This window comes from Lynx rufus, unplaced genomic scaffold (assembly GCF_022079265.1).
Source record: "Lynx rufus isolate CCGP_SWC_20201006 ecotype Redwood Valley unplaced genomic scaffold, mLynRuf1.p SCAF_5, whole genome shotgun sequence".
Taxonomy (NCBI): Eukaryota; Metazoa; Chordata; class Mammalia; order Carnivora; family Felidae; genus Lynx; species Lynx rufus.
The window spans coordinates 64,394,273-64,410,979 of record NW_025814867.1 but is presented as its reverse complement, the minus strand read 5'-3'; the positions used below and the strand labels follow the sequence as shown (position 1 = coordinate 64,410,979).

Genomic DNA, 16,707 nt, shown 5'->3' with positions numbered 1-16,707 from the left:
CTCTGCCCCGGGACCAGCCTTGCCACTCACCTCTGTGCAGCCTCAGTAAGCTTCTGTCCTCAATTCTAAGTGAGATTATCACGCGAATTAGAAGAAATATACGTAACATGCCTTTAGTGCTTGGCCCAGAATAGACAATAAATGACAGGGAATACTTTCCTATCTACCTATATTTGAAATAGAGATCACTTTCCCTTAACACTTGTATTTGCCTCTGGAAATAAAACATCCACTTGAATTCAAAGTTATGACTGAGATGAACCAAAGGAGGCTGGTACTACAGCAAAGGGGAATATTTAACCCTAGGGCATGCCAACGGAAATGGCTAAGAAAGCTTATGGCAGAGAAGAGAGGCCATCCAAGGAGGTCAAAGGATTCAGGGAAAATCATGAGAATCAAGAAATGATTCCACGCTAAAATTTGCTTTGTGTAATTATAGATTCTGTTTTTCTTTTTAACTAGGGAAAAGGGAGAACGCATGGTTTCCAACTCTTGTCCCGTGGGCACAGTGAGTCTAGGTTATTTAGCACCATCATCTGCAATCTTGAGCCTCAGGGAGGATAGCAGTGTCAGTGTTAGACCAAATGGAGGCTGTGATAGGAAACCAGGAAGGAAGGATAAGCAAACGGGAGATTGCTAGGCTCTGGGGGCCCAAGGTCAGATCAGATCTGAAACTCAGAGGGAGGATAGTGTTTGGGAATCATACTTATAGTTCCTGGAACCATAGAAGTGACAGCAAGTCTGAGTTCAAAGGCTATGCACAGAAGGGACTATGATTCCACAGAGCATCTCCTTTTCCTGATATGGGTACAAGCAGAACATGGAAGCAGAACAGGGGGATGGCTTTCGAGTCAGCCAGAGCTGTGCTGAGAGCTGACTTACTGACCTTCGGACTTGTCACCTTGGTCAGCCTGTCTTGTTATCTGTAAAGGGGGAATAGCAGCCATACCCCCATTATGACCTTGTTGTGAGGACGCGTGAAAAGCTCTTGGTGAAAGCCTGGCACACAGTTAGCTCTGATAGCAGTTCACTGTCTTATTTGCTACTGCTTCAGCAGCCTGTGTATTTCTTGCAGGTTATATTCCTCTTGGAGTTCTTTCAACCAGATGGCTTTTCCATCTGAGAGTATCTGTGGTATATGAAGGAAATGTCTTTGTGGCATTCACTGGATAACCTGGAGCTGACTGGTTTCTCAGTAGATAGCTCACTGATGAAGTCATTTAATCAATAAATATTGATTGAGCAGGTGCTCAGCAAGGTGTCGGGGGTAAACAGTCTGGCTCTCACCCTCCCCCACCTTAGAGTGTCCTCATCTGGTGGGACGAGGGATGCGTCAGCACCTCAGCTCATGATTACTGCTCAGTGGAAGGGCTTCTTAAACTAAGGTTTTGAAAGGGACATCCGTGAACCTATGAAAATATATGCAAAATACTGTGTGTCAGGATATATTCATTTTTTTTCTGGGGTTGGGGGTCCATAAATCTCATCAAAGCCACAAAGGGTACTGGACCTAAAAGGGAGCTGGAGTCACTGCCACAGACACAAGGGACACTGTAATGCCTTACCAGCCAGGGAGAGGAAGATGAGGCCAGGGAGATGTGCAGAGAACGGGAAATGCATTAACTGGGCTTGACTGCTTAATGCCTGGTGATTGTTTTTTTCACTCAAAGTCCTGGTGGCTTCTCTCCAAATGGGGGAATTGAGTCCAGAAAATTTCAGGACTGGTTAAATGGGAGAGCCCTAGTCTTAGAGGAGCCCATCCAGGAAGACAGTTGCTAGATGGTACATTAATTTGGGAGCTAACTAAGAGATGAAAGGCAGGATATTTCCTAGCCTGTCAGCCCTGAAAAATACTGAAATGAAAGAAACTTTCCTAAGGTTAATTTTCAGGGGCCACCTGTTAATAGAATTCAAGGGAATATTAGCAACCTAGATTACTTTGGCCTGTAGATGTGTGTGCATTATGACACTGGTTCCTCAAGCTTCCTGAGATGGAAAGTATAGGTGGCACTGTTTCCATTTTACAGATGAGATGCTGAAACCCTGGAGGCTGCGGGTTGCCCAGGTTACACTGATAAAAAGGGTAGAACAACCATGGTCATCTGGCCTGTCCCCTCCACCACGGACATTTAATTATCTGCCCAAGGTGCATAATAAGCCCTCCATTGATATTTGTGGAACTAATGTTCTTTTATTAAAAAAAAAATCAAAGATCCAAGTAAACACCAAGAATTTTTTTTAAATTTGTTTGATGTGTTATTTTCTCAAAATGTATCATCTGGAATGTAAACTATGATAATATCATTTACTTTATCCAAAGTCAGCTCAACTAAAAAAATATTTATCCAAGGTTTACTGTGTCACCAGAGATTGAGTTCAGTACTTGAATCCACATTTATGATGTTTGCATTTCAAGGAACATCGAGTCAGTTCTGTACAAATCATTGCTATATAATGTGTTTGGGGGAGGTTATGTAGTATGGGTCCACCAATTAATTTCATCATAATGAAAAATGGGAAAACAAGAAATCCCCATGACTCAGTTTGGTTTTAAATGATCTAATTATAATTCATTTCACGTTCAAACATGATTCTTGGTTTGGAAATCCATTCCATTTATTTCTCTAGGTAAGCACAAATAATGTATTGGAAAAAATATGGGGAACTCTGCATGTTCTGTTAGAAAGGGAAACAAGAAGTAAATCGGTTACCTTCACAAAATGAGTGTTAAGTTTTGGGTTACTGTTGTTCCTTTTTGAACTGTTTTTATTCTATGAGCATGTAAAATGGGAGTGAAAGTCTTCAGTGTCTGTCCCTCCTGCTAGCCCCAGTTCTACTTCTGGCTGGTTAAGTAGCTGGACTTTGGAGCCAGATCGACCAGGGTTGGGTCCAGCTCCATCACTTCCCAGCTGCACGGCTCTGGGCAAGTTGCCCATCTAAGCTTCTCATCTTAAAAATGGGGGTAAGAATAGGACTCAGCTCCTAAGGTTATTGTGAGGATTCAAGGAGATCATGAGATTAATTTTTTTGAATAGTGGCTGGCATTTAGTATGTACTCAGCTAATATTGAGTAATGTTAATATTTATTTTAATATTAGTAGTTATATTTGATAGTCTGATTGTATTTTAGTGAAGGCATTGCATATATATTATATATATAGTCTTATTGTATTTTAGCGAAGGCATTGCATATATATTATATATATATTATTGTATATATATATGCATTGCCTTCGCTAAAATACAATAAGACTATCAAATATATATATATTTACTAATATATATACAAATATATATATATATATATATATATATATATATATATATATACTATCAGATAGGAAAATATCTGCTTCCTTTGATGTCCTATTTTCCAGTGATGTTGAAAATGAAGATCAGAAAAAACTCTAGAGTTCTCTGATTTCACCCCTGAATAACGGGAAGTAATTAAATGTTCCCTGCAAAAAATTTTAATTCTAGTATTCAATACCAGAAAAGAAAAAAGACAACCCTATTTACTTTCCAGATAGAGATGCAAACAAAAATAAAACACAGCTGCTGTTACTGCTCCATGGGCACCATCTCTACTTGGTACCAAGAGAGATAATGATCTTGCAGTATAATTTTATAAGGAGATAATGAAATCAATTACATTATCTCAAGGGTAAACACTGAAGGCCTTATCCCATTGCTGGTTAAGATGGACTGTAACTGTGGCAGCTGCTCACCCACCGTTATAGATTATTTTGGATGAGAGAAAATATGGGCTAATAAATTAAGATTTGACAACATAGGAGTGTCGATGGCCTTACAGTTTGATATTCAAGAATGAAAGCAACAATACAATTGATGGATAAAAATTCAACACAAAGCAACCACAGACATGAGTGAAGGCAGTGATAGACAAACAATTTGGTTCATTTTGATTATTAAATTGTAAAGTTTTCTCAAAAGCTTAGAAAAAAAATCTGCAAACCGTTTGGGTCCACTGAAACTCCATGTGATCTTATAAAATATTATGAGCCACAAAAATAGGAGGCTAAGAAGAAATATAGGAGGCTGTCGGGATATGTTTCTATTAATTATAATGACTATAGAGTTAGTAGGATTCCTTCCAAGGTATGGTGATTGAAGTAGATAACATCTTTTGTTGTTATGATACTTAAACTTTATAGAAAAGATTAATTTATAGACATTCAACCCATTAAATAAAATCAATAATTATGAACTTCTATAACCAAGTCCGTGAGATTTCAGGGCCAGAAAATCTGCTTTATAAATAAGTGAATTCAACACTGACACAAGTTGCGTGACCTTGGGCAAGTTCATTATCTAACTCTTTCAGAATAATCATAAATACCAGGTAGTATTGTATTAAATAAGTGTGCTAAAATTGTGCTTATTAGCACATAGTAAAAACTTGAATATAAATGATAAGAGGCTTCCTTTCTGCTTCTTTTCTCACTCTTAAATTTTTTACAAGTTTATATGCTTCTTTTCTTTCTTTTTGAAAAATGATTTTTATTTTAGCTTGATCTAGTGACTCTGTACTATTTATTCCAGTTATCTTGCAGTGTATAATTATTCTAGTCTCTATATCTTAAATTTAACATGCATTTTAACAGACACTCTGTCCAGGAGAAAAGTCATTGGAATAACCCTTGTTTTCCTTTGCTGTGCTAGGAAAGTTGGCAGAGTTAACCATAAGACAGTTTAATCAATAGAAAAGGGCTTACAAATTCATGAGTAGCAACGATATGATGTAATTTCTTACTTGTTTTTCCTTGTCTCATTTCCTTTAAGTTTCTCATTACCTTGTATTTTAAATAAAGCAAAACCTGGCTCACGGTTGGCATCTAGTAAGTGTTTGTTGAATCGAGAAGGAAGGAAATTAATATTTTAATTGTGACCAGAGGCAACAAGCTCCTCGATGGAAGCTGAACAGACAGTCATTAAATTATGCAGATTAGGAAACATCTGCCACCTGCTTCTCGTATTCATATGAAGAACTACTTGGGTTAATTTCTTAGGTTAAAGTAACTACATTATAAGGGGAAGCTGAGTAATATATATAGCATTTTTTTGTCTATAGTTAAGGTTCCAGTGTTAAAAGGACCTTAGAGGAGATGGCTCAACCTCCTTAGTTTATTACCAAGAGGAGTTACCAAGGCCCTGAGAGTGTAAATGGGCCCATCCCGAGGTGCTGAGCATCAAGAGGAGGTCATTTCCTATTCTTCCCATTTGAATCTTGCCCAAGAGCACTTGTTTTACTGAAACTTCCATCTGTTCCAGGGGCATTTACATATCTACCAAAACTATACGGAAAGGTAAAGCCTGTGGTTGAGAAGATCAGCTTTTGGGTCAGAGAGACCTGGTTTTAAATCCGTTCACTACTTACTAGCTCTGTGACTTTGGACGCAAATTACGTAATCTCTCTATGCCTCAGTGTTTTTATCTGTAAAGAGGGGTTGATAAACTTCTGTCATCTTCGATGGAAATAACAAAACTTCATAGATTATTATTGATGATAAACATGATAATGTATAAAAAGGACTTATCACCAAGCCAGGTACATATGAAGTGATTGGTACACGTAAACTGTTATTATAATATAAATGAGAAGTGGAGAAGAAAGTTGAAGGGAAGTGATGTAGGCAAGGATAGGCCTGTGTTTTGCTAATAGTGGGCCATCGATACGGCTGCAAGCTTCCTTACGGCCAACGTGGAGAAAGAAACATGATTGATTACATACTTCACAGAGAACTTTGTCATATTAATTATGTATCTCTGGCCAAACCAGAGCCACATTCCTCCAGCCCAATCTTCTGAATTTCCAAACAAAATCTCTTTCTACCAGACACGGCAGTATAGGTTCCTGAGACTTGACGGATTACAGTAAGGGCTGTCCAAGTTTGGCCAAGACTCTCTTAGTGTTTCCCACAGAGACCCCCAGCTTCTTGATCACACCTGTAGGAGAGAACCTGGCCAAGGGTCTTCCACTCAGCACATGTCGTTCTCAGGAAGGCCTTGGACCTTGGAGGAGGCCAGGAATGAATTTGGGGTTATGTAGCTTATTCCTCTCACCCATGTCAGGAGCTCCTTAACTGCAGGGACCAGCCTTATTCATCTTTACAGATTTCCTCATTGCCTCTCACAGTGAATGGCAGACGCTCAGTAAATGTTTGTGATTTGCAGCAATGAATGGACATGTGTGGTGGAATTGCTCGTATGAAAAACCTGCTGTTTTAGGGCCGGGCTGTAACAGAGCGATTCTTTCCAGCAGTATGAATTTGTCACTCAGCTCTGAGGATGGCGCTCAAGGTTTAAATCTTAGTATTTTAAAGGAAAAATAAAATCTATATGAATATGAACTCTTCTTCCCTGGGTACTGATGTGTAAAGACTTGTGTTATTAAATGTCAAAATGAGATAGAACTGGTTTTCTTCAAAAAGGAGAGAAGTACGATTTGAGCACCTCCAGTATCTTTCAGAATAGGTAGACTAATCAATTACCTTTCAAGACATGTACATTATTATAAGTCATGGAAAGTCACGGCCCGAACCTCATATTTCGAAAAGATAGTATTTACACTTTGCTTGGGATATCACCTACAGAGGAAATGTGGAAAAGGTTATGCTGTCATGAAAATGTCTTAAATCTGCTTATTGAAATTGTTGTAAAATGCCCTAAAATGTCTTTAGAAAATATTTAAAGTTGCTTAATTTCACGTGATATTTTTCCGTGTGTTTGTTAGAGTTAAGTATCAATTTATTTTCTCTGAATAACCATTCCCAAACCAGTCACCCTGGAGTCTCCTCATTTATCCAACTTAATGAAATTGGGTGAAAGCTATGCTGGCATTTATTCAATGTAGTGTTTCTCTTTCGTACTTGCTTGTGATTAAGGATCTCACTCCAATTTAATTTACAGGCTAGGAATCTTTTAAATGTTAAAGAGGAAAATAAATGAAAATATTGTTTGACTAAACTGGGGCTCACACAGAGCTAGTTGACTTGTTTCCATATGCTGTATCTAAGCCTGGATTCATATTGTAGAATAGGGTTTTATTTGACCAAAATAATAAATCCTTGTAACCCCCCTTTTTTTCCCAGCCCCTTTGCTCTTACCCTGTCTGAAGCCAACATGTCACTGAAAAATGAGCCAAGAGTAAATACCTCTGCACTGCAGAAAATTGCTGCTGACATGAGTAATTTGATAGAAAATCTGGACACACGGGAGCTGCACTTTGAGGGAGAAGAGGTGGATTATGATGTGTCTCCCAGCGATCCCAAGATACAGGAAGGTAAAGACTGGTGGTCTGAGCAAGAAGAGAGTTTCTCAGAGTTGCCTGGCAGAGAGCAGATTTGAAATAACCAGCAAATGATTGATCATCCTTGCTGATGTCCTACCCTGGGCTGAGACCATTTCACTAGCTGTATTCTTGTTGTAGCAGGTTATGATTCTTAAACAGATGCCCATAAAAGGCAAGTTATGCTAATATCGTGTATTCTTACAATATCATTGTGTCCTTGCAATAACTTTATTTACTTGTTTATTTTTTAGTGTGTATTCCTTTCTCTGCTATTTATAAGACTCAAGGATTTAAGGAGCCTAATATACAGACGTATCTCACCGGCTGTCCAATAAAAGCCCAAGTTCTGGAAGTGGAGCGCTTTACATCTACAACAAGGGTCAGAGCATTTATGGACTCACCTTGTATTGGTCCACGTATACCAATTAACACACTGACTTCCATTTTCCTTCCTCATAGCTATGATATGTTTTTAGCTTTTTTTTTTTTTTTTCAAATCACTTGTCAGTCCTATTCATCTCTCAAGAATTTGCTTTCCATTTAGTCTTGATTCTCATATGCCTTTTTCCTCATTCTGGAAAATGCTTTTTTTTTTTTTAAATACACACCTAAGGCAATTTATAACTTTGATAAATTGCTGAGTGCCGCTCCTAGTCCTCCTCTCTCCTCGATTTTCTGTTTAACGTGGGCTCTTGGGGCATCGCCATTCCATCTAGACCATCACATAGAAGCCAAGGAAGAGTTTAGCTTTCCTAATGCTGGTTTAGCAAGAAAATAATGATGCTGCCTGGCTCTTGAAAGAAAAAGAAAAAAAGCCAGGATGTTGGACCGACCAGTGTCATTACCCAGAGACGGTGCTGAGAGAATACTGCTGGCATCTTCTGCTGCTCTCTGATCTGCTCCTGGCACCTGTCCTTTAGGTCTGTTCGTGGGACCTGAGTGCTGGAAGGCGGCTTCCATGAAGATGACTTCATCAAGCAAAGCATCACTCTTTGGTGTGGATTAGACTAGGTTGTGAGGGGAGCCACCATTGCTCTGTTACTGACTGTACATCACAGTTGTCAGTCTGATAAGTAGAGGGCATTGCCACAGGCAGGTGGCCTTTGTCCCCTCAGGTTGAGCTCTGGCCACCTCAGACTAAGGCCACCTTTGCTCCTGCCTCAGGGGAAGTGTAGAACAGCCTTTCTCCAGAGACAGGTTCTGTCTGCCTTTCCTCCTTGTCTTTTGCAGAGTGGCATGTGTTACCTGGGTCCTGATAGTTTTGCTTAGTGGCCTGTCCTGACCTACCTGTGTGTATGTTCTGACTCCTAACACCCACCTTTGTGTGCAGCCTTTCCTTTAGGCCCTTTATATGAAGGGGGGTCTCTACCTCCCTGATATACCACTGAGCACAATGCACTCAGAAATGTCTCTGATGTGGCCTTTGCCTTCTTAGTTTGCCTACCAGCTTTTAACTTCAGAGGGGATACGCATGCTCAGAGGGTGAAATGCCCAGACTCCAGAGCCAGACTGCATGGTTGAAATCCTGTCTTTGTTTTGTGATCTCCAAAAGTTACTTAATCTTTCTGTTTGTCAGTTTTCACATGTGAATAATGCTAAATAATGGATGTAATGGTGCCCACCGTATAGGTTTCTTATGAGGACTTAATAATAATAATAATACACAGCATTATGCAAGGGTATTGCGTATTGTATTGTTGGGGAGCAAGAATGTTCTGTCTGTTTCCAAGATCCTCCTAGCTGGACTAAGACTCAAATTGACATGAGACCCATTAACATGGGTCAAATTTGATTTCGTTAAGTATGGGCAATCCACACAGACGTGGAAATTCCAAAAACAAACACGTCTGGGACTTCAAAGAGAAAGAATGCAATTCACAGGGAGATGACAAAGAGCAAATGTTTGGTAACAAATGTTTACCAGGCCACTTGGAAATAGTGGGACATATGGAGGACTTTGATCAAACAGGCCTTGCTAGTTCTTCCCTGTCTACCATAGCTGGTTCATCGTATAATCTGTGATGGTGGCTCTCCTCCTGGAGCGGGTCCTCTAGCTCAATTCTTTCTAGGCGCTTGAGGGGGAGGTAAAGAGCTTTTCCTGAATCTGCTGGGTTTTGACTGGTTTTTAACTCAAAGTAGTCTTCATGACAAAGTGGCCCATCTTGGGGTGGCCCATCCTTGGCCCTTATAGTATTACATAAGCATACACTAATACTACATATTATTATTAATAGTAGGTGTCTCCTAAGGTTATTCGCAAAGATAAATAAATATTCAAGACCCCCAAACCAGGGACTTCTCTGTGCTTGGACTCTTCTTCTGTTAGTTAGGTGAGATTGGTTTAGTCCTATTCTAATCTGAGTCTGTGTGAGAAAGCTAAGGATCATCTTTTTAAATTTCTTTTTAATGTTTATCTATTTTGAGAGAAAACGAGAGACAGCACACACGTGCATGCAGGAGATGGGCAGAGAGAGAATGCTAAGCAGGTTCCGCACTCTTACTGCAGAACCCGATGTGGGGCTTAATCTCACACTGTGAGATCCTGACCTGAGCTGAAATTAAGAGTCGGATGCTTAATTGACTGAGTCACTGAGGCGCCCCGCTAAGGATCATCGTTATCCTACTTCGTGTTTAGTTTACTAAGAAATATGAACTAAAGTCATGCAGTATAAATGTGATTCCAGGTAAATAAAAACACACTTTTTCTAATTACTGAACACATTCTATGTGCTAGCTCAAGGCAAGGCCCTTCTCTTTTCATTTCTGTGACAGCCCAATGAGGTAGGTGTTCTTCAGGCCCTCTCAGGCTGGAGATCTTCCATTTGCCCTCCAGTGCCTCCTCCTACCTTTTTCTACCCTGTGCTCTGCCCCTCAGGGCTCTCTGCTTTTGTTCTCTGGTAGGGCTCAGACAGTGAAGAGCCCAGATAGGAGATTGGGGTTACCTTGGGCTGACTGTGTCCCTTGACCAAAGGCACCCCTTTCCCCAAGGCAGCCATCCTTACATGGTTCTTTCCTTCTTGTTCTAGTACCTGGCCCTGCATCTTGTTCCTTCAGGACTAGGAATGCCTTCAGAGTCCCAGGTTACTGTCCTTCCTTTATGGTTTCCTTACCCCTATCACATCTTTATAAGCAGTCCCTTTATTAAAACTCTTCAGATTATCCCAATTCCAGAGAATTCCAATAATTCGGCTGGGATGTTGTCTGACAGAAGTGACGCTTGGCTGAGGCATTACAGCTGGTAGGCTGCACCACAGGGTTTCAGACCTTTAAAATCTTCAAGAAGGATGCGGCAGCTTGTTTTCATCGTATCATACCACCTCACAATTGCTAAGAAGTTTGGTGTACAAAGTCTTGGATTTATATGTGAGGGATAAAACTTGGCATTTGAAAAAGTTTTAAAGTATTTAGTTTTTGTAGATATAATCCTTGGAAATGTAGTAGCTTTCCTAAATTGTATAATTTTTCTTATTTATTTGGTTCGCCTTAAATTGAGCATTTTTCACTTGAATGCAAAGTTTCTGGCCACTCAGAATTTTCCTGCATTCTTCTCTGTGACACATGATGGAGGATGACACCTGTAGTAATGTAAAAGTAAAAGTGAACGTAAAGTAAAAAGCAACATATAATATTGAACCCCAGAACTGTTTTTTTTCTACTTCCAGTTGTAGTAATTGTCATGAATCCTAACTAGAGGCGAAGCAAATGCTACATTTGAATATTTACCAGTGATATGGCTGGATTTCAGACTTAAGAGCACAAGTTGCATTGATACTCTTGCTCATATTTTATATAGTAAAGCATGGCCACTCTGTGTAGATGTAGAAGTTAGCAAAATAGGACTGTGGGGGACGCCTGGGTGGCTCAGTTGGTTAAACATCCGACTTCAGCTCAGGTCATGATCTCGTGGTTCATGAGTTTGAGCCCCTCATCAGGCTCTGTGCAGACAGCTCAGAGCCTAGAGCCTGCTTTGGATTCTGTGTCTCCCTCTCTCTCTGCCCTCCCCAACTTGCTCTCTGTCTCGGTCTCTCTCTGTCTCTCTCAAAAACAAATGAACATTAAAAAAAATTTTAAAAGATTAAAAAAAAATAGGACTGAGGGCCAGGAATCACGCATGTGGTTGCTGACACCAGAGCCTGGATAAATAAAGTAGCAGAGGAGACATTTACTTTCTCCTACCCCCAACATCTTTGGTGCCTAAATCTTCCAGGAAGGGCCCGTGTCCTTTGGGTAGTCCAGAGTGCCCACTGCCTAGCCACCCTACACGCCATCCCCCTGTTCATGGAACTTCCTTCAAGATCTCCTCCACTTTATAAACATCCTTCAGTCTCCTAACACTTTGTACTGTATCAAAACTATCCCCCAGGCCTGTTAGTTCTGACTGAAATCATTACCGAGATATATTTGCATTTTAATAAGAAATATTTTTTTAAAATTTTAAATGGGGATTCATTTTAGTTAAGTAATTGGGAAAAATATTTTGTGCGTAGTCTTTCACTTTTTCCCTCTAATCATCCTGTACCTTGTTGGTCACTGGTGGTCCTTCAGAACAAGGAGATGTTGTAGACAGGGATGGACCTTGGAATATGTTTCAGAAGGAGAAGGCATTAATGTCATCTGTGAAGGACGAGTAGCTGGCTAAGATCGTACTCCTGGAATCCATTTCCTCCAGCTTTCCTCTCACCCGCTCCAGTGGTCTGTTCACTGTTTATACTTTGGGACAAGCAAAATCACTGCTGATATCTAATTAGGGTCTTCACTCATTGTCTCCTTTACCTGATTTCTTGTTTCAGGGCTGTGTGTGTGTGTGTGTATTTAGAGCAATACGACTTGTGGAAGTTTATCTTTGGTGTGATTCAGAGTTTGTCTTATGTATATTATATACAATATATATATATATATATATATATATATATATATATATGGAAATTTTATTTCTGTAACCACTTGTTTTAGGAAACATTTTGTCTGAGCTATTGTTCATTGAAAGACTTTAGACTTTGTTATCTAAAATATCAATCATTTTTATTGATCACTGTAGGTACCAAGTATCAATCTTTACACTATTGAATTAACACATGGGGAATTTAAATGGCAAGTTAAGAGGAAATTCAAACACTTTCAAGAATTTCATAGAGAGCTGCTCAAGTACAAAGCTTTTATCCGAATCCCCATTCCCACCAGAAGGTAACTGTTTCAGAATTAATTATAAAGTTATCCCAGTATGCAAGCTGGATGGAAAGAGTATTTTATCTATATTATGGGCTAACTTGTCCGTTGTTGGTGGATATTTCTATTAAACAGGCTCTTCTAAAAATAAACATAAAATGCTTTTATGCTCATATTTATGCTTTCATTTAAATGAGAGTAATACTCAAAGAATAATAAATGTTTCCATTGTGTGTGTGTATGTGTGTGTGTGTGTTAGGCACACGTTTAGAAGACAGAATGTCAAAGAAGAGCCTCGAGAGATGCCAAGTTTGCCCCGTTCATCTGAAAACATGATCAGAGAAGAACAATTCTTCGGTAGAAGGGTAAGCCCTTTCAGTCTTCTGTTGTTCAAAATATAATTTTGCAGGGCTGTAGAAACATGGCGGCTTCTGGGAGGTGAGGGGGACCTGGCTGCAACTTTTCTTTCCCCCTGATCCCTCACACAGGCTAGCTTAGCATCTTTGGAACTTGTTAGGCAGCCTTCTTCTCCAGGTCAGAATGGCTGCACTCAGAATGGTTGCATTTCCCAGAAGAGGAAGAGTGTTCTATGAAGAAGTTTTCCTCTGCAGGAACCTCTTTGGGCTGGTTGTGAGTCAAGCTTGAGCTCACCATTGAGGGTTTTGAGATATACTCCTTTAAAAGCATTTATTTCTACCCGTTTGCTCCAGACTTCATAGTAGCTTGTCCCAAGTATATGTGAAGTCTAATTACCAAACTATAAGTGGGCCCTTAGGGTCAGAGAAGAGTAGGACAGAAGCCCCAGGAGCAGGTGCTCTGCCTCAGTGATATGGTGCCACACAGGGTAGAAGATGAATTGTTTTTCAGTAGAAAATTAACAAGGAGGGGCGCCTGGGTGGCTCAGTCAGTTAAGCGGCTGACTTCGGCTCAGGTCATGATCTTGCGGTCCGTGAGTTCGAGCCCCGTGTCGGGCTCTGTGCTGACAGCTCAGAGCCTGGAGCCTGCTTCAGATTCTGTGTCTCCCCCTCTCTCTGACCCTCCCCTGTTCATGCTCTGTCTCTCTCTGTCTCAAAAATAAATAAAAGTTAAAAAAAATTAAAAAAAAAAAAGAAAATTAACAAGGAAATATCAGTTCTGTTTTGTAATCTGAAACTTTTATCCTGAAAGGGATATTTGACTTCTCCTTTGTATAGTTGTCATCTTGTTTAAAATCCTTTTAGGGATCTAGAATACATATTTTCCATGATACATGGACATATAAAACTCTACAGTTTGGGGTTACTGTGTGCACTTACATGAAAATGCAGCTGAAAATGAGAAGCTGCGGCTTTAACAGTGCATCCACACATCATCATAGTCGATGTGATTGTCATTAACCTCTCACATTTGACCATATTTGAAATCAGAATATAAGTACTAGAAAGTGTCTCTCTCTCTCTCTTTTTAAACTTCCCCCCTTTCCCCCTGAAGAGCTGTTAAAAAAACTGCAGTATATCTACCAGTAGTAAATTCAGTGTTGAAATTAAGGAAATCGAGGTTTTTGATAAAATCAACAAATGCCTTAAAACAGTCTACTATGGACAAGTCCTGTGCTAGTAATTATGGAAGATTGAACGAGTATACAGCTTGGACCTCTTCAACAGTTTGTAAAAGACCTAAGCACATGAAAAGTTGAATAGCAGGAAGCAATTTAAATAAAAGTTCAGGGGAACTATGGAAATAACTCCTTAGTGCTATTCAAGATTCCTTGTCCACTGATAATATGAACAAATAATTGAATAAACTGCAGAAGTAAAGATTGGATAATGGTCACACCACTGTCACTGTTTAAAATTTTAAGTATGAGGGAGGACATTATCTCTTCTCTCCTATATTTGTGTTACAGAAACAACTGGAAGATTATTTGACAAAGCTACTGAAAATGCCCATGTATAGAAACTACCATGCAACAGTAAGTACCGTTCAGTGACTTAAATTTTGAAGTACTTTGTAAAAGCATAAATTGGCTGCTAAATTTTGGATCATTTTATCAACACAAGTGCTTGTACCCACTTGTGCGTTCCTCGGGTTAAAATTAATGAAATGAATGCAAAGTTGATTTGACAGCAATAATCTAGTTCACAGTGATGCTGTTTTTAAAAATATCAACTATAAATTGATGTGTCTAGATGAACTTGTAACACTGGTCTAGGCTAGATTATCTAGAAATCAATGTCCTTCTCTTCTCAGGTTTCCAGAATAATGCCCCAAAGCACTTCTAACCCTGAAGAAAAAAAACAAAAAAAACACTGAGTATAAGTGATGAAAACAGCTGAGCAGAGTTGAATACCCAAAGATTAGACACAGCGTAGTGCTTGGGTGGCCATCTGATTGGCCTGCGATGCTTATAAAGGGCCTGTCTTTTCATGTGAAAGTGAGAAGCATGGGAAAAGCTAGGGAGAGAAAAAACTCCCGAGAAATAAGAGAAAAGAGGTGGTGGGGCTTAGAAGCAGCTGGGAGGCACACAGCTGGCAAACAGAAGGGGGTGGGCTTTTATAGAAGTTCTCAGAAAACAATAAGCTCAGCCCTTTTCGAGGCCTTGGAGGTGGGGTGTTTTTAAAGGGTTCACCTTCAATTATCAAAGGTCCAGGTAACTGAGACAATATTGGATTATTGTGTTTTTGTGTCTGTGTCTTATAAACTGTACTGCTGTGGGGTTGAACGTTCGCATGCGGTGTATGTGGAACTTAAGGACAGACACGGATATGTCCTACAAGACGTGGCCTCCAGTTTAGAGAGTGGTGTCACATAAGGGAAGTTGTCTGTGTATTGAGGAAAGGAAGCAAGAGCACCTGGACTCTTTGGAGTTTTCTGGTGACTTGCTGCCCACCAGGGTATTATTTGGAGGCCGGGACATGTACCCGGCTGGTCCCCTTTACATACAAAGGATCCGGGGCCGAGCCACAGCCCCCCTTCTACAGCAGTTTGCTGTATGTCTGTTTGATGGACTTGAAGGAGCGTATGTGGTTTCGTAATCCTGGAGAAGTATTTTCCCAGGGAGACTGGCAACATGGGTCCAACCAGAGGATCTCAAGAGGAGGAGGGTGGGAGGGATTTCTTCCCTCCTAGGACTCAGGAATGTGCATCTTTGAAAGAGTATAATGAGTAAGGATATTACTGCTATTGTTTACAATTAGTTAACTGCTATTTCTCCTGCTAAAAATGCTGCTTCCTGTTGTGCTCTCTGAAATCACATATGCTGTTTTCTTTAATAGAGATTTATTTAAATGTGTACTAGTACCAGTATGCAATAATTTTCTATTTGTTTTACTGTTCTGCCTGCCTGTGACTTTACTTGTACTATTTCTTGTGGCTTTGAAACAGTGATTGCTGAGTTTAGTCTTCTCTTTCTATGGATAGTACTACATTTTGGATTCTAATGCTGATTAAATGATGATTACCTTTTTTTAAATGTTCATTTTAATTTATTTTCCAATCATAAAACATTTTCCAAAGTTGAGCCATAGTGTATCTAGAAATTCTAGAATGTCTTCTAAACAGTTCCTTGGAGAGGGAAAACCTAGTTACAACTCGCCTAATTTATGTTACTCCACATTTTTGATGGTAACTTATTTACCCCAAGAACAGAATTCTCCAAAATGATTCAAACTTTTGTAAGATACAGTTTAATCTATCTTAATTTTCTTTCTTTCTTTCTTTCTTTTTTTTAATCTAACATTATTTAACTTTCCTGTGAGGCACTCTGGCCTGGAGACTAGATTTATGGGCTTTTGCCTCATATTTGTCAAATTAGATTGGCATCTTTGTGTCTCCTTTGATAACTGTGAGAAATATTAAAACTCTTGTCTATAAAATCATATTAAAAGTTATTTTTATACAATCGTATATAATTAACTTATTTTTATAAGTGTAAAGCAAACCTATTAGAAATTAATTTGGGTTTTTAGGCCAGAGGTCATGGATCATAGGTCAAGGGATCAGATAGGATCATATCTCAAATTTCAATAAAATTTCAGTGAAATTAGACATGGACAACTTTTCTTATTTTCATATGGTCATTGGTTAAGTTGGTATTTAGATAAGTAACTTTTTATTCAGGAGAATAACTTAAAAAAATTTTTTTAATGTTTGTTTATTTTTGAGAGACAGAATGTGAGTGGGGGTGGGGGCAGAGAGAGAGGGAGACACAGAATCTGAAACAGGCTCCAGGCTCTGAGCTGTCAGCACAG

General features: G+C 39.4%; 1 protein-coding gene across 5 annotated transcripts in view; it reads left to right on the top strand.

The window, feature by feature from the left end:
* Positions 1–16,707, top strand: part of PLD1 (phospholipase D1) — a 203,859-nt gene that overhangs the window by 68,334 nt on the left and 118,818 nt on the right. For 4 of the 5 annotated variants that reach the window (XM_047098660.1, XM_047098658.1, XM_047098661.1 and 1 more), the window contains exons 2-6: positions 7,113–7,303; positions 7,564–7,691; positions 12,351–12,496; positions 12,738–12,843; positions 14,364–14,429. In XM_047098660.1, the coding sequence (XP_046954616.1) occupies positions 7,144–7,303; positions 7,564–7,691; positions 12,351–12,496; positions 12,738–12,843; positions 14,364–14,429 (606 nt within the window). In that variant the 5' untranslated portion in view covers positions 7,113–7,143. Of the gene's footprint in view, positions 1–7,112; positions 7,304–7,563; positions 7,692–12,350; positions 12,497–12,737; positions 12,844–14,363; positions 14,430–16,707 lie in introns of those variants that run through there. The other variant, XM_047098662.1, reaches the window with a different exon arrangement.